Genomic DNA, 18,324 nt, shown 5'->3' with positions numbered 1-18,324 from the left:
AAATTGCTAAAGCCAAATGTCAATATTTGATGTTTAAAAAAGGTGCTTTAAAAATTCCCCTGCTAATTTGACTTATTGCATCATTTCCTTATGTCTCTGGGTTTTACATACCTGTTATCTGTTTATGCCACATTATTTCTACAATGGTTGGTTTTAGTTAAAAAGACTAATGGAGCTCAGTGAAAGTTCAAGCACTCATTAGTCAGCACTTATTCATATCGCTCCCCTCTCCCTATCTTTCTCTCTTCCTGCTTTGGTGATCAGCTGATTATGGGCATTCACTCTTTCAAGTACTAAGCTAATCAGATTCTGCCACAACCTCGTTTGACCAATCACCATGCACCTGTCATATTTAAAATCTGCCAATCTCTCTTTCAGTGTGGATCGAGACACTGAGTGAGGTCGCCAGATGCCCTGATAAACTATGAATATTTTGAAATGATTTTAGATTGTATATTTGACAAATCATTAAAGTACATTATGATAGATGGTGTATGATGGTACTAGTATCAATACTGAAACAACTTCAATTTAATTTTTGAAATATTTTTAAAAGACAGCCATACCAGTTTTTACCAAATCTTTACTCATTTGTTTTTCTGGCTGTATCCAGGCAACATGTGACATTTACAAACTAAACTTTTGCCAAAGGAAATAAAAATAAATGGTCTACTTAAAATAACTACAACCCAAACGGGTTACAGCTAAATTTTAGAATAAAGTACACATAAAAGATCAAATAGAGACTAGTTTCAATACCATATCAACAAAGACTGAATTCCTGGTCACCAAATATTATGTATTATTTTTTTTAATCAGAAAAATTGTAAGCAAAGTAATGCCCAGTGTCAAATTTGAACAAATAGGCTAATGGTTCAATTTAGTCAAGGATCCTTTTAGGGCAGCTTTTGTTCAAGAAACCTGACTTGAGTACTAAAAAAAAAAAAAAAAGATTTGGTCCTTTTTCAATCTAATCTTTTATTAAAGTAGTTGAAATTGTATCTTTTCACATTTATTGGTATCAAAAAGTATCAGAATATAAGAAAGTATTATGCAGACTGAGGAATCCTATCTTGTTATAGAACTCCAACTAATTTCATAAAGATAATACCGGCCCCGGATAGAGACACAAAGCACTTACACACTATTACACCCCTCAAACTTCCACCCTACTAATTTAATCTTCCGTCTTTTAATTGGCTCTCTCTGCTTTTTTTTGTATTTTGCACATATCTTCTCCCCTTCAGCTAACCTCCATTTCTCAATCCTGCTCTCTTGAGTATACATCCCCTTACTCACTCTTCCCCCCCTTTCTCTCTTAATTTTTGTATTCATTCATGCCAATTGATATGGATATCCTTCCTCTCCCCACTCTTCTTCCTCTTCTCTGTGAACACGCTAGATTTTAAAAAAGATCCAACACAAACAGACTGCGCTGTTTTATCATCTCTCTGCCTCTCTGATGCAATCATGCTCTTCATCCATGACGACCAGTTTCCTTTTTTTACACTCATTTTTATTTCCTATTTGGAGCACCCTAGTTGGTGTGATGATGTGCTGACTTCAGATAAACACTTTTTAGAGTTTTCACTGACCCAGTAAAGTAGCTTTGAAATTCAAAGCCCCCCCCCCCCCCATCTCGCTTACTCCATCTTCCTTGCCTCCTAACCTCCTATAATTCTCTCCCACTCCTGATCTAATGTTATTCCAAATTCTGTCAGCGTCCCAGTTCCTACATTTGGCACGTACTTGCCACCTTTTACTCCCTGAGTCTATCTCTCACTCGCACTCACACATAAAATGCATATGCCTTCATGGAATAAGCAGCCCCTCCAGCACAGTGACAGACACCCACCAACACAAACCTGCGCATGTCACCAAACTGTAGCGCTAACAAATTCTGACACCGACGTGAACGCGGTCACGCACAAGCACCCCAAGTCTCAGACGTGCAGACACAAGCGGCGGTGAACAAATCTACTTGCTCTTGGATATTTTAGGTGTGGGCTGGGGTGTGGAGGGGGCACACTCCACTGCAACGGGGGAGTTAATTACCCCCAGCGATCAATAATTCATTACACTGTCAGTTTGTGTGTCTGTGTGTCTGCGTGTGCGTGCTGGCATGTTTTGAGTACACGTAAGCATGAAGCCCAAACTCTCCCAGTAAGCATTTTCTTTCCCTGGGAACGGCAGATTAAGAGGATTGACTCCGTAATGGATTAACCTCTAGAGTGTGTGTGCCCATGTGGGTGCATATGAGTTTCTCGTGTGTGTAAGTGTTGAGTAGGATCAGAGAGCCCATGTATGAATTGATTAGCCTAAGAAGCTCCTCTACTTCCGTTTTAATGACCACATCAGCACTTTTTCACCACTGGGAGGATAAATGTAGAGCTGTCAGTCAATGAAATGAGACGCCGCCCCTTTAAGAAGGGTTAGCTGTCACTCAAACGTCACTCTAGGGAGCACTCCCCACGGACTAGGGAGACCCTGCTGTGTCAGTATGTCGACGATGATAGATTGTCTGTGTGTGAGTGGGGTGAGTGACCGTCTCTATGCAATATTTATTTGTCAGCAGGACTTCAGCTTTTAACTAGCACTTCCTGAGCAAACACCAAAGCCAGCGCATCCATTATCCATGCGACTGAATCTGTTTACGGAATAAACATATATGCTAAATGGGAGAAAGCAGCTTGACAGGAGAAACACAAACTGAAAATGACCAATTACCCTGTTGGAGGCAACTTTTTTCGCCCACTCCCTCGTCATCCTCACTGCAACTGAACACCTCAGGGGTTGATACACATGGTCACACATACTGCACGCACGTGAGCGCGCAGTCACGCATGTTGACACATTCACATATTGTTTTGCTGCAGCGGGGGGCTGACTCACGTCCTCTGCATTAGATCTTGCTTAACAGAGGGTTGATGTTTGACACGGAGCGCGCACACGCTCTGACAGCAGGGTACTGTCACACTGCTCACAGGCTTAGCATGCTGACACTGACTCGCAGGCGTGTGCGCACACACTGACAGCTTTTTGGTGGAGATAAAAAGGTGTTTAGACGTTAGCAACGGGGTGTGCGGTACAGTATGTCAGCAGATGTGTGAATGAAAAACACATGAGGCTTGGGCAGCGGAGGTGGGAGACACATATCAGGAGGCAGAGTGTGGACAGCGAGTCAGAAGGAGCTGACTGAGGAGAAAGGTTCACAAAGAGGGGCAAAGCAAACAGAAAGAATGGGGATCCATTGAGACTGTAGCTGTGATTCCACTGCAGGGCCTTTCCCAAGGGACTGAGGACTACTGTAGGAGGTAGTCTATGAGTTTCCCTGCAGGGATGATACTACAAATAAAGTCAGAGATTTTATTTTACCCCATAAAAGCCCCCTGCTAAAGCATTGGTGAAAAAACAGGGGCTATGTATCGCAGTGCTTAAGATTTCTGATGAAAATCAGCAGACTTTTTCACACACAGACACCAATTTGTCTTGCTTCCACACATCTTTAAACTAAAGTGGATACGCTGAGAACAATTGAATTGTTGCTACTTGGGCTAAAGGTTACAGAGTACTTATGAGGGAATCAATATCCACATCACTCACCTGTTTGCTGTACTTGTTCCCAGTCTGGCAGCCGTACTCTGAGCACTGGTCAGATCCCAGGGACATGGCATCTGCATTTCCACTGCCCCCACTACTGCTGCTGCTGGAGCCGGCACTGCCCACACATCCCCCACTGCCCACAAAGGTGTTGGAAGGAGGCAGGTCCTGGACCGCCTGGTGCTTTTTACCCTCTGCTGGGGGGGAGTGGGGCTGTAGATTCACTGCAGGAAGAGGTGAGCTTGATTTGTAGTGTCTGGCGAGATCTGGGCTCGACTGGTGCCTCCTTCCGCCGCCCATTCGTGGGCTGCCGGGATCACCGTCCACAACAGAGTAGCGGGCGGCCAAGCGCTCACTCGCACTGCTCAAATCCTCCTCGTCGTCATCATTAACATGGCGGCGAAGCCCGTTGACTGTGACGATGCCACTGTAGAGTGACTTGTCTGTCTTTCCTCCTCCTGTGGCAGTACCGCCACCACTTCCATTGCGTTTGTCTCGCCGAGGTTTGCGCCCTCGGTCTGATCCCCTGCCACGGTTGATGTGTGGTTGAGCCCCAGGAGGACTGAAGAAGTCTTCCTCTGGCTCCTTCTTCCCGGCCTCATAACCGTTCTTGCCCTGCGCGCCACACTGCCGAGCTGTGACCACGAGGAGGATGACCAAGATAACCGCCGCAGCCCCAGCCAGGACGCCGATAGCTACACTGAGGCGCTGTTTCCCTAATGCACGCTCACTGTCTGGGTCGCCTGCAATGTCCAGGGAGAGTGGAGCCATCAAACTTCGAGCCACCTGAAATGAAAGAGAAGATCCAGGCAGAGATAGAAAAAGGAGATTAAAACAGGGAGAAAAGTACAAAGCGACAGATAACAGTGGGTGAGCCACAGAGAAACATCAAACAGCATCTTCAACTTAATTAAACTCATCACTGTGCTTTAGTAGGGGGAACTTCTCCATTATTCCCAGACACATAGTGTCACTAAATATGTAATTGCTCTCTCTTCCTAGTTGCAGTATTTCAAGTTGTGCCTGTGATTCTCCACTTGTGCACTGAAGCAGGAAATTCCTTGGATTTTCTATTTAAAACTGATGAAAGGTTAACTTAAGAGGGGTAGTTAGAAGAGGAAAAAACGGAGAAAGACTCAACAAATATGCAAAAAAAGGTTGGAAACATGCTAAGACTACGCCCCCAGAACTCAAACCCATCAACTGTCTCATCAATGAACAATGTCTCTATTGTAAAAGATAGTGTAGGCGAGGATTTGCTAAGGATTTGCTGTTACAATTTTTCTGCAGACAACAGGATGGACAGACAGATAGAAGGTTACAGTAAATATGTGTTCTTTAAGGATGATTTTAAGAGGATTTTCTTAAAGCCCTTTAGTTTGATGTTCTGTTAAGCTTCACAGCTTGATGCTACAATCAATTTTGTTCTGAATTTGTCTTAAACTTTCATATTTTTTTGTTCTTGGGTTTAAGATAGAGGATACTAATGACAATGATATTTCATTATGGACACACTCACATGCCTGAGGCTATCCTCACTCCCTTACACACAAACACACATATTTGCTCTGAGTGTGTAGGCTAATAAAAGGATCATTACAAGAAAGTGGGTTATGCTAAAACACAAACAAAGCCATTAGTTGTCATTGAGACATGCTCGGCAGGAGACAATGAGGCTGTGCTGTTGTCATCTACAGAACTCTGCTGATGATATGGGTCAGGGTTATGAATCTGAATATTACAGATCAATGCATACCAGCTATGGCTGGAGAATCAGTATGCATGGACAAGACAAAATACCAGAGCACACAGAAACACACTTTGGTACACACACTCTGATGTATGCATGCACCTACACGCACTGACACAGAGTCTAAGATGTCCATTAGAGAGAAAACTCATTTTGCAGCACTGACACCTCGTCTCAGAGCTCAAACGACAATTCCTTTGGCCTGTCAGGGCTGGAAATTATATACTCATGTAATCCCTCTGCCTTAAGAATTGTGGGTAATAAGGTTCGCAAGACTGAACTGGGGACAGGCAGGGAGTGAAGGTGAGAGAGAGGAGCTAAATTTGTGGCTGCATGGTCCGTAATAACCGAATAAAATTACTGCAGTAGAACCCGGAGTATTGGCAATACTGCAGAGAGTGTTGCTCACACAACTGCGCTGTGTCACTCGCTTATTACATTATCCCAGGCACATTAGACTTACTCATATAGAGCTACATTATTCACTCTCACTCCGCGTTGCCCCCAAGCAAAGAAGGGTACCGTTTTATTTTTCATTGTTTCATCAGCATCCATCTCTGGGTTAACTTTCATTGTTTTTGAGAGAGTTGTGTTGGTTCTATTCCATTATTCTGCTTCCACTGCAGCGGGGCCTCTCCGCCAGGCTCCACTCTCCCCTCAGCCCCCATTGTTCTGCTTTTGCCTGCAGTACTCCCTTCCATTCTCATTCTGCTGGGCATCTCTCTGGCTTAGCGCATCCCTGCACTGTCTGCTGTATTGTGTGTGCAACAGAGGCAGAGAAAATAGCGATGCAGTGCCATATGTGCATATACTTTGTGATGGTGCAACAGCCAAGTTTGTGTTTTGGCATGTGCACGCAGGCATATGTGACAGAAAGAAGCATTGGACAGTGCAGTTTCGATGCGTGTGTGCACGTCAGAGGATGAGAAAATCCACTGAGTGCGAGCTATGTATAGCCCTTGGAGTGCAGGTGTGTATACTGTATGTGTGTACACAGTGTAAAGTGTTCAGAATAAGCAAAGTAGCCACCTCTGTTGGAGTGCATCCCTCTGATGCATCCCAATCTCCCAGAGGACTCTTCCATTCTGCTGCATGAGCTTTGTTCCGGCTGGGCTTAACGCCACCATCTATCTGCTGCATTCTCCAAGGATTCTGTTATCTGCATGCCACTGTAGATGCAGATGCTGTGACCAAGCAGAGGGAGTTCTCCCCTGACCACACTATTGACCTGAGCTTAGAGAGTGCCTGGCCTTTGTTTCAGATCAATGCCTTAACAGCTTAGCATTAGAACACTGTGCTGCAGTAAAAAATGACTCTGCACATGAAAAAAAGAAAGGAGGCAGAGCCTTGATCTAAGTTAAATACAACGTTTAAGAATAAAACTATTCAGTAAAGGCCTTTATCTGGCACAAAGTATATTTCTAACTTCACCAAATACCCAGTTTTTCCCCATGAAAACTCTGCCTGCCACAAATATTACAGCTGCTTCTAATTCCTCCTTCTTCTAGCTCAGACTCTGCAGCATCATATTGAAGCTAATTACCCAACATGTGGTTCACCCGGTGCTGCTGGATAGAAAGGACTGGAGTCATTTTCTGCCGCGGCGCTGCAGCAGTAGCAGCCGTTTTCCTTCCCTAATTACATCTGGCATCCATCCACCACTCAGTTTGACTTCATTATGAGATGGAGGTATTCTCTCTTCAATGACTTCTACTCAATTACTCTGCAAAGATCCTGCCTACTATCAAACTAAACTATGCATATTGTAATCAAAGATGGCTTTTATACCGGCTGGACACATTACACCCTATTGTTACATTCAATGGTCGTGCTCATTTAGGCACATTGTAGTTCATTCCACCTGTCAACAGGATTGTTCCACCTCTTAGCGAGTCTTCTGTTCAAGCTCTCGCCTCTTGATTGTTCAATTTGTACTTTTTATTATGCTCTTAGCTGACAGTTTTACATTTATGTGTTTTTCTTTTTGAAAGAGCTATTAAACACAACAGCTAAATGAAAAAGTTCAATCTAAATTTTCCTGGCAGTATAAAGGGACTGTATATCTTTTCTTAAAACACAAGTTAAGCTTTGATAACAAAGACAGAGAGAGCTCAAAAGAGAAACACAGTGCTCTGTTATTGTAGTTGCTACAGCACTCTCTCCGAAACGCTATACAGTAACATAATTTCAAAAAGATGAAGACTCAGCTGCAGTTTATATTATCACTTAGAAATCTCATACTTTCCCCCAGGTGGTTTGAAGAGTTGAAACACATGGGAAAGCACAACAAAACGAAAACGTACCCATTTTAGAGAAGTAGAGCAGCATTTCTGCGCACATCTGCATTGTAAGCTGTCCCTCACAGATCACAATCAGTATTTCGGGGTTCCAACAAAATCACCACTTTGACACATTTTTGGAGATTTGTGCCTCTTATCTTTCTTGACTGCTCCTCTACTCTGAAATGTCTCTGAGCTTATTTTGGGTTAACGTCATGTTACATGCAGAGAACTGACAGCGTAAGACCTTTTCCTCAGAGAAAATATGAAAGACTATGTTCCAACTTGAGTTTCGAGTGAGGGTTAAAACCACAAGCTGTGTCAGAGCAAATGCTGTAACCACAAAGCATCTGAGCCCATTTAATTATTAGTCAATACAAATTACGATCCCCTCACCAGAGACGACTTTTGAGTAATTATTACCTGCCAGCATTTATAGCTTAGTTGAACATTTTTTAAAGCATAATGGGAAGTTCGTTTGATTAATACAATGGGGGCAGAGAGGAAAGAAAGGCTTCCTCCAGCAATAGCATAATCTAAATTTGAACTCACGCTGCTGTACTGATTTCAGTACCTCAGTAATGTCTGCTCAATTGCCTCTTCGCCTCAGTATGGATCTTTCAAGCAATCTAATCTTACTGTGAGGTCCTTAGGTCAACACAACCACAGACTTATTCATTAAAAGCTGATGTCTTTCTTATTTCCCTTCACTCCTGCTGTAAACATTTCTCATTTTAAATCACTGTGGTTTCTCATTTAATTTCCACTAAGTTCGACCACTTCAGTTCTGCTCAGGGTGCTCTGCGCGTCACAGTGAAAACTTCTAAACCTCATTAATATTCAGGCCTACAGTGAAGAGACACAGCTGAAGTATAACTTCCATTCAAAAGAACATCCTTCAAAGTCTCTACTACATGGCCAAAACTGGGACAGGCTCCTCCCTCTCTCTCTCTGTGCCACTCCAACACACTCACCTCTAATGCTCTCACTCACACACACCTACACAAGCCTAATAGTCTAAGCTCTGGGTTCAATGTACCATAAAGACGAGGCACTTCAGTAATAACAGCTATTTTAACCACAGAGTCATTAAAAGAATGCATGCTGGACAAAGAACCTCCAAACTACAAAGACTCTGGCACTGCCAGTAGCCTTCAAAAGGGAAATGGGGTTCTTTATCTGGGACAAATATGGGCACAAATGATTCCTTGAAAATGGGCAGGAAATTGCAACTTTATACAGACTATAAAATTGCCCATTTATCTGATTCTATAAAAAATCTTCTCAAGTGTTTTGTCAAACTGCTACAGCATTCATTACTTCCATTCTGCTTTGTAATGTGTCATCAGACTGACTATCGTTTCAAATGATCACAGGTCAGCATCACCATAGTAATTCTTGGCTATTATTAACAAATGCATAAAATTTCAGAGGTAGATATGAACATGCCAAGATGCATTATGGGTGCTAGTCTGACAGTGTAAAGCATGTTGTCAAAAGCGCGTGGTACAAAGGGATTTGGGGCATGCCTGTCTACATTTTATTTTTTAGGTAGTGCACAATCCTGGCGCAGGAGAACAAGATGGATTATGCACCTTAATTATGCATATGTGTGTGTTAGATTTAAGATCATACTAGTCAGAGCATCATCTTTCATTCCCTTTAAGAGCAATGTGTGCCTGCCAGCTGGTGCATTAGTATTTACACAGCAGGCTTAGTTTTACAGTCTCTAATAGACAAAACTCTTGCTAGCTCTTACAGCTAAAACACACAGAAAACTAACAGGACACTATAAATAAGCTGTAAGAGGAGTTAGGTTATACTTCACTGACGCAGGCCTTTAAGTCCCTATAAAGTGACATCCAAACTTTGTGTCTTACCACACTAGATGTGTTGGAATAAGGTTGCTGTAATCATGTGAAAATGCTGAGATGTATGTATGACATAGTTTTTAAAATTTAGACTGACAGAAAGTTGTTCAGCTCACTCCTGGTTGGTTTTATCTGAGAAGTGCAAAAATATCATGGACCTCTATATTATATATATAAATATAAATAGACGGCCATGACATCACCGGTCTTGATGGGTTAACCCTCTGCCCCCCTAAAGCTACAACAATATAAAATCACTGAGCAGTTCATCTCAAAACAGTTTACTGTTAGCCGATGTCACTGTCTTCATTAAAAGTTAACAGTCAGTTACATGCTGCATTTTTGTTCATTGTGAAGTATATTTCCCAAATCTTTCAGCCATAGTGGCCTATGGGTCATTAAAAGTATCATAACAGAGAGCTTTTTACCAGCAAACAGCCAGTTTAATCCCCTACTTCTGTCTCTGAGTGGGTGTGGCTTCAGCTCATTCAACTGACACGCCCACAGCATCGTAGAGGAGGTTTTACTGATTCATGTTTTTCATGATTTAATTTCATAAATTTAGAGATGTTTTTCATAACTAAAATTTGGCCTGGTGGTTCATAACAAAGTGGCCTGTCATACAACAAACCTATAATGAAGATTTTTTTCACTTTGCAGGGACTTTAAGCTTCAAGAAAAAGCAAAAAGATTTTTCTAACTAAAGCATAACCTCATTTCTTTAAATCCTGTTAATCAATCTTCTGTGAGCTCAACATTAGATGTAGCACTGGTCTAACAGTACCATGCAGAAGCAGTGAGGGAGCATGTGTTGGTGCTTCTGCAAGTGTAAGGCAGATTTGCCAGGCATACAATAGGGCCCTATGCATGTATCTTTACAAACCATCTTAAGAACAATTTACCTGTGCATCCACCAGGGTGGCGTTGGCCAAGCTCTCATTGATGAACACATGAACCAGAGCGGTGGCACAGAGCGAGGGGATTCCACTGTCATTGACCCGGACCACAAGGCGGTGCAGACCTCTGTGGCGTCGCTCCAAAGGTTCTGCCAAGGTGATCACTCCATTGGTGTGGCCAATCTCAAACAATCTGAAAGGATTTCCCCCAACTAATGCATAGCGAAGGTCAGCGTTTGGACCAGTGTCTGAGTCCAAGGCTGTAACAGTCCTGACAATGGTGCGGGCACTGCTGGCAGGTGGAAGGAGGGTGTAGGACTCATTGGCTGGAGAGGTGATTGAAGGAGCATTGTCATTCTCATCTGTCACAAAGAGTGAGACAGTTGCTGTGGCAGTTTTGCGGGGTTCTCCACCATCCACAGCTCGGACACGGAAAGTGTAGGTGGAAAGCTTTTCACGGTCAAATGAAGCAGAAGAGAAGATAGTTCCAGTGTTGTTCTCAATGGAAAACACATCTTCTTGCTCTTTCTGGCCTTCTTCTCCTTCCAACTTCTCTCCTGTTTTCTTGCCATCAGCTCCATCCATCTCTACAAACAAACTGAGCTCTGCATTCTCACCTTCGTCAGCATCTGTCACAGTGACCATGCCAACTGGGCTGTTGGCGAGCAAGTTCTCTTTCACATAGAAAGTAAAGATTTCCTGAACAAACTTTGGTGCGTTGTCATTGCGATCAGTCACCTGAACCACAACAGTAGCAGACCCTTGCAGAGATGGGGTACCTTTGTCCTTGGCAATAACTCGGAGTTCATACCTCTCTTGCTGCTCGCGGTCCAGAACCCCAGTGGCCCGGATATCTCCATTATCAGCATCAATGTAAAATGGCCCATTGGCAGCTAAGTCCAGAGAGTAAGCGATCTCTGCATTCTTGCCACTGTCAGCGTCTGAGGCCACCACAGTGACTACACGCTCACCAGGTGAGTTGTTCTCAGCAAAGTGCACCTCCACAACGCTTTGGGCAAAGGTTGGCGCATGGTCATTGATGTCCACCACTCGCACCATGAGTGAACTGTTGCTGGATAGACTGGGGCTGCCAGAATCAACTGCCACAATGGTGACACTGTATTCTTTGGTGACCTCATAGTCCAGTAAGGCAGAAGTGTGCAGGAAGTATTTTTTCTTATTTCTGTAAAAAACAAACAGAAAACCATTTTCAGTAGTTGATACACTACACAAATATTATAGGTTATATTACAAGTCCTTACTCAGAAGTAGCCACACAAAATAGTATTGCTGCTTTCACTGTAAACTTTCTGTGTGGTCAGATTTTGTCAGTGGTCACTGAGTTATGTTGGATTCATATAAGACAAAAAAGGCTGATGGTTATAAGAAATTAGGGATGAGATTTCATGGTTATTTCAGTACTGGAGTACTTGCACGACCTTATGAATGGGAACTCAGATACTCTGTAGTTGTTATTTTGCAATGAAAATCAAATCCTTTGTACTAGAACCTGCCAGTGGCCCTATGTTTTCTATGAAGTGCTGCCTATCAGTATTTCAAATCCCACTTCTACATAAACAACAAGTAGGGCTGTCAAAACTATGAAATTACTTTATCACCATTAATCTCATAATTTTGTAGTTAATCATGATTAATTGCATCCTTCTTCATCCCATTTTAAAATTCCACTATTTTTTTTGCATTTTTAACTTGTTTTGTGTCATTTCTTAATTTTTCTATTGTCTTAAATTGTGTGTAATTGACTTCCTGTTTACATACAGACCTACAACAAAGATTTTAACTTGAACTTAACCCCAGTAAAAGGAACTTTCTATGGACTGAAAATAAAATACTTAGCTGTCTCTACATTGTTTTAAGTAAAACAAGACATTAAGAAGCAGTGGTAGACTAATTTTACATCACTGCAGCTGCAGAGAGACACAGATATGCGTTAACCAAAGTGTATTGAAAGGGACAGTAAGGCATGCTATTAACTGTGATTTTAAAAAAGTATACACTAAATGTGGACCTTGATTAATGATGATTAACTCGATTTATCTTGACAGCCCTAATAACAAGTAATTGTAATGCAACTGGGGGGTATCAGTTGTGCCTGAGCTGCACTGAAATAAAACATTAACACAGAACACTAAAGTTTGAAAACGCTCCAGATTTTACTCTGTCATTGTGTCAACTCATCCACAGACCAAAACACACTGATCTGGAACAAAATAGTTAATGGTACCATGAGTACATTGAGAGATCTGTCCACAAGTCTTTAAATAAAAGCCCCATACATTAATCCATTGTCAGTGCACTATTCATCTGCTCATTCCTAATACACCTGTTCCCCTTTCCTAGCTCTATTAGCCAGGATGTTTGCTTTTATTCAGACTTAATTGATGCCATTAACTTGTTGAAGTCATCTCATTATAAAAACTAAATGTCTGCAGTCATCAGTTTTGTTGAACTAGCAAGCTAGGCTTTTCTACACTAGTATTATCACAAATAATGCTGCTAGCTTGACCTATCAAGGCTGTTTGCCTTTCAAGTAATGGGTTCCTCCAGAGTTACTGTACATGTGTGTATATCTGTGTTGGTACAGCCAGAACTATGGCTGTCGATAGATAAACCTCTTAGTTCTGTACATCATTTCCTAATGATCATTTCATTCTAAGTTTATTCAGTCAGACAAACCCAGAAAGTTTGGTAACACATGCAGTGCTAACTCAGTTTAAATATTGTCTAAAACTGCACGTGCGCATTATGTGAGTAATGAGATATTACTTGAATAATGAAAACCGAGTCAAGTGCGTGTGTACTTGATTACTTGTACCATCCCTATGATAAATTCCCCTTTTGTTTCAATTCCCCACAATCTGTGTCAAAGGACTAACAATCAACAGTCCAAAGTTGAGAAGTTTACAGTGGCTGATTACACTTGGCATTTAAGCATTTCTCATGATCACAAACATTCTATCTTTCAGAGATACCCCCATTCAGAGGCCGCCAAGGCTGCATTTGTTCACATTACTTTAACAGTGTGCATGTTAATACGTCATTGGCAAATCAAAAGACCGCCTATTTAACTGATGTCTGCATAAGTGGAAGTTGGTGAACAACGGAGCACCAGCTCAAACAATAGTACGATAACAAGAAGACTTCAAGGCCGCCAATATGGACTCCTGAATGGAGTTCACCCAAGATGCACAGAAGTGCCAGGAGTAACATGGGCCAATGAAAATGAGTAAATCCTTAAACTGAAGAGCTGGCACTAGAAAATAATCAGATTTTGCTAGAAAAATAACCGAAATGTTTGTGAAACTATCTGAGAATTAATTTTCTGTCAGATGACTATAGTTTTAAAACTGATGTCAACCCTATCATGCTTACTGGTACATCTGAGAGATCCTCCTTTAGGGCTGCAGCAATCTGCGGAGGGAAAACAAACCCTGTAGAAATTGTGACTGATTTTTTTAATTAAATGAACTAATCGATTCACTGAAGACCTTATGATCATTACTTTGAGTAAGAATTTTCTTTAGTCAAGCACAGCCAGACTATCAATATTATAAACAGCCTCATTGTACAGGCACCATAGCACCAGGATGGAGTTCTCTATTTCTCTTTCTCTCTCCCTTCATTCAATAGCTTCAGGAAGTATCTTCACAATGCGCTTGAGAGGGTAGGCATTTGACGCCTTTGCTGCTGGTGTAATGCTACTAAAAAGTCTAAAACCCTTGAATTTGATGAATATTACACTGAGAGTTTACAGAATATTTGACACTCTAACTACTATGTTGCCTGAGTGAATGACTGACAGTACAGAACCTAACACAAATGAAATCTGCCTTTAACAAATCTCTTTCCTGAACTCTCTCTGGGGAGCATAAATTGTTGAAAGACCTCCTCAAGCAGTAGAGTGGGCGAGATTCTGAAATGTATACTGTAGTCAAGGTAAGAAAGCATATAGGATAAATGCAGAATCTGCCACTAATAATAACCCCTCTTTGTCTTGTTGTAAGTGTTGGTGTTAAGTACAGCACTGTATTTATAAGAAATTTCCTAAATAAGTCAGAGTTAAGAACTGCACATAAGATAATTAAAAGAACAGATTGCTAAGTGGCATGTTAATTAACATGTGTGTTATAATTATGGTAATTTTTTCAAATGAATTACAACCACTTTTAAATTAAATGGACTGTTCCATGTAATTTTTAACCAGGTGCTTCATTATACATGCCTTTATACTATATGCCAATTAGAAAGACTGAACACATTGACCCCATTTGGAAGGTGTTGTATTATGCTGAGATATGAAAATGCATCACTCTTTCAGGGTTACCTTGCCAATGCTGTTTATCCTCAAGATAAGTGGTGAATCATCCCACTCATATGTCAGAAGCAAAGTTTATGTCTGTGTAAGTGTGCATTAAATGATTATCCTGAAACTGTTAAGTCTTAGGTTATTACTTCCTTCTTTTGGAATGACTGTGAGGGGATTCCTCTGTTTTGCTCACCTGTCAAAGGCTTCATCTGCAGGCAGTGGTGGGAGAGCTGTTTCACCAGCTGGCTTCAGTGTGAATGGGACATCTCCTACCACGGTACATGTCACAGCTCCGTTCTCCCCCTGGTCTCGGTCTGACACCTGCACCAGAGCTACAGGTGTGTCCACCAGAACATTCTCAGGCACCAGCGCCGCTCCATCTCGGACAGGGATGCGCCCGATCTTCCTGATCTCCACCACTGGGACGTTGTCGTTCTCATCTCGGACTGCCAGAACTACAGTGGTGCGGTCAGTGCGTGGCGGCTGACCGCGATCTCTGGCTGTTACCGTGAACCTCAGCTGAGCCACTTCTTCCCTATCGATCCTGTGGAGAACACTCAGCCATCCAGTTGCTTCATCTAGCCGCAGAAGTCGCCTGACAGATTCAGTGGCAGCTCCGAAGACGTACTCCACCTGCCCATTGACGCCGATGTCGCGGTCTGAAGCTCTTACCTGGAGGACAGGTGTGCCTGGAGGTGCGTTTTCGGCCATCTCTGCTTCATACGTGGACCTCTCAAACTGTGGGTTGTTGTCATTCACGTCAGTGATTGAAACACGAAGGAGTGCTTGTGAGGAACGTGGAGGGCTCCCTCCATCTCTGACCCTGAGGACGAGCTCATAAGAGTCCTTTTGCTCTCGATCTAATGTGCCTTTCACGATGAGCTGAGGTTGCTTTTCGCCATCTGGTATATCTGCGACTTGTAGTTCAAACACAGTGCTCCTGGCTCCTCCTCCTCCGTTATCCCCACTTCTACTCCTCCGATCCCCAAGGCCATCCACTCTAGTAATGGGGTTTCCTCCTGCTGCGCGTCTTGTTGAACTTGACCCAGCTCCACCATCTTGGATGAGCTCATAGCGGTCTATGCCATTTCGCCCAAAATCTCTGTCTGTCGCTGTGGGCAGAAGATACAGAGTTCCTATTGGGCGATTCTCCTCTACTGACAGCTGGAGCACAGGTGAAGGGAAGGAGGGTGTGTTGTCATTGATGTCTGTTATGACCACACGACCCTCAAAGAGGTCTACCCAGCTCTGCAGTGGCCCTATCACTGACACCTCAAAGTCCAAGAAGCACTCATTTTCATCAAAAATCATTTGACACTGTGGGAGCTTCTCTCTGTCGATGCGCCGTGGGCCTGTGGTCAGCTCACCTGTCACGTTGTCAATCTTGAAGTACTCTGAGCCGCTCTCCAGGGCGAAGGTGACATCCCCGCTTCCTGTTCCTGCTGTCAGGCCCAGGTCGGCGGCCACGTTTCCGATCTTGACGTCAGGTGGGCCCTCCTCCGCCACCCGGTACCGGAGAGCTGAGTCGGCACCCGGTAGCTGAGTCAGCAGCTGCAGCACTAAGACCACGAGGCTGAAAGCCTGCGCCGCGGAGGAGTGCACTGCACCAAGCCTCTGCATGGCTTCCTTCTTCCTCACGCCTCTCTACTCCGAGCTCTGTCTGCCTCCAAGCTGTGGCTTGTCTTCTCTTTTTATTGCTGTTTTGTGGTCCGGTGTACCTCGTAGCGTGGGTGTTTGATTTATCCTTTCTTGCCTCCTTCTCCCTATCGCTCTCTGCGGACTCCCGCCTGAGGTCCGGAGACAAGCTTTCGCACTCTCTCAGTACTTCACTTCAGCTGTGCAGGTTCCTTTTCTCCCTTTTAAGCTCCTCGTCCACTCAGCAGCACTGCTTGAACTTCTCTAATAATAAATTCGCTGTCTTGCTGGGCTTTTCCGGCCATGTAGATATCAAAAAACCCATCCTGCAGTGCAAAAAAGAAAAAAAAAACTAATTCATGAGGCTGTGATTAATCCACTCACTCCTTTCTTCACACAGCTATCCCGTATAGTCACAGGAGGAAGCTTATCACTTCATAATGCCATTTGTAAGTTCTTTTTTATTCCAGTCACATTTGGGACACCGGCTTTTCTGGCGTTTTTCACAGTTCGAAACTGCAATGCAGCACAGCACAAAAGACAGAGGGGGAGAGAGAGAGAAAAACACAGCTCTGCTCTCCGGACGTACGAGGGAAATTAACTCACATCCACCGAAAACAGGAACATCAGTTTGGTAAAAGTCTTTAGGGAGCTGCTACTGGATCTTACCTTTTGATTCAGACCCTCTTTGTTTTCCTCTCTGCAGTGGAAGCAACGTGCCAGCCGTCGGATTCCTTCACGTAAGTTATGAGGAGACAAGAGTGCTTTTCAGAGCGACTTTCTTTGATATCTTCTCATACAGCAGAAAATACGAGTCTCTTTAGTTGAGCTTAACAGGGAGATCCCAGCATCATCACCATCAGGAGTTCAGCGTAATCCTTTACAGCCTGTGTCCGGGATGGATGGACCGAGTGTAGATGCGTCTTTTTTCCAAGAGTCCCGCATTCTCTCTTTCTCTCTCTCTCCTCCACATGCGCCTCCTCCTCCTCCTCTGGCTTTTTTTTTTCTCCCTCTTACCTGCACTGCTTGGGACTGCTGCTGCTGCTGCCGGTCTCGAGCGATGCTGCAGTCTCTCTCTCTCTCTCTCTCTCGCTACTGCAACATTTTCCCCGACCGCGTAACTCGATCGCTGAGCTGTAACGGGAGAGGCAGCAGAGGCAGTGTTGGGTCGCTGTACTTCTCATGTGTGTGTGAGTGTCGGTTGCCAGAGACAGACCTCACCTCCTCCTGTCATATCGGAAGATTAAATGGCTTGGTGTCCCGGCTGCTGACAGCTCCTGGTGGTGGGGAAATATCTTTATTCACACATTCATATCATACAAAGGACAAAGAAAAAAAAAACTGGAGAGTGATCTGGCTTTAATGCAAGTCAGCCCCTGTGCCCTGTCACATTTCTGCTGGTGCAGCTTTCTTTGGTGGGGCAAAGAGTGGGAGGCTTCATTCATTCTTTTCTGAGGGAGAAGGAACTGCCACATATTCATCATTTAAAATGTAGGTTATGGCATAATGACCCCTTTCCTCCAACCAATAATAAAGAGGCTGCAAATATAATCTAAAAAGTTGTTGAATTAGGCCTTTAAATGTATAAATCACGTCTTTATTATACTGAACAGCTTTGCTTTGTGTTGCTTCTTTGTGAGCAGTATCCTCCACCTCACACATATTATACACACATACAATGCTGAGAGGATGTTGTCTCTCGGCGGACCGACCTGCTCAGAGAGAAGCGCATTGCAGCAGCGGTCTGCTGCTGCTGCTGCTATTGAACACTACCAGGCTGCCGCTCACTGCTTAAAACGCCCGCTGCATTTCCAATTTACAAGCCTAGTCCGGCCGTTTATGGGACCACCTATGTCCCCCCCTTCGCCTCCGCAGCCTGGCAAGAAAAGAGGGAGTTCCCCCAACCTAATGTTATTGAGCGAGGGAGAGTTGTGTGCAGCAGCTATTAGTGAACACTTTACGGCTG

The 18,324-nt window shown here is 43.4% G+C and overlaps 1 protein-coding gene across 1 annotated transcript in view; it reads right to left on the bottom strand.

The window, feature by feature from the left end:
- pcdh7a (protocadherin 7a) overlaps positions 1 to 17,363 on the bottom strand; it is a 66,890-nt gene extending 49,527 nt beyond the window's left edge. Inside the window, exons 1-4 of the mRNA XM_041785953.1 lie at positions 17,028 to 17,363; positions 14,917 to 16,684; positions 10,403 to 11,579; positions 3,604 to 4,386 (exon numbers count right to left, since the gene is read on the bottom strand). Coding sequence (XP_041641887.1) covers positions 3,604 to 4,386; positions 10,403 to 11,579; positions 14,917 to 16,343 — 3,387 coding nt within the window. The 5' untranslated portion in view covers positions 16,344 to 16,684; positions 17,028 to 17,363. The remainder of the gene's footprint in view (positions 1 to 3,603; positions 4,387 to 10,402; positions 11,580 to 14,916; positions 16,685 to 17,027) is intronic.
- Positions 17,364 to 18,324: the final 961 nt, after the last annotated feature.

The sequence above is a fragment of the Cheilinus undulatus genome, linkage group 4 (assembly GCF_018320785.1).
Source record: "Cheilinus undulatus linkage group 4, ASM1832078v1, whole genome shotgun sequence".
Classification (NCBI taxonomy): Eukaryota; Metazoa; Chordata; class Actinopteri; order Labriformes; family Labridae; genus Cheilinus; species Cheilinus undulatus.
Note: the sequence above shows the minus strand (reverse complement) of the source record. Positions and strands in the feature narration are given on the sequence as shown.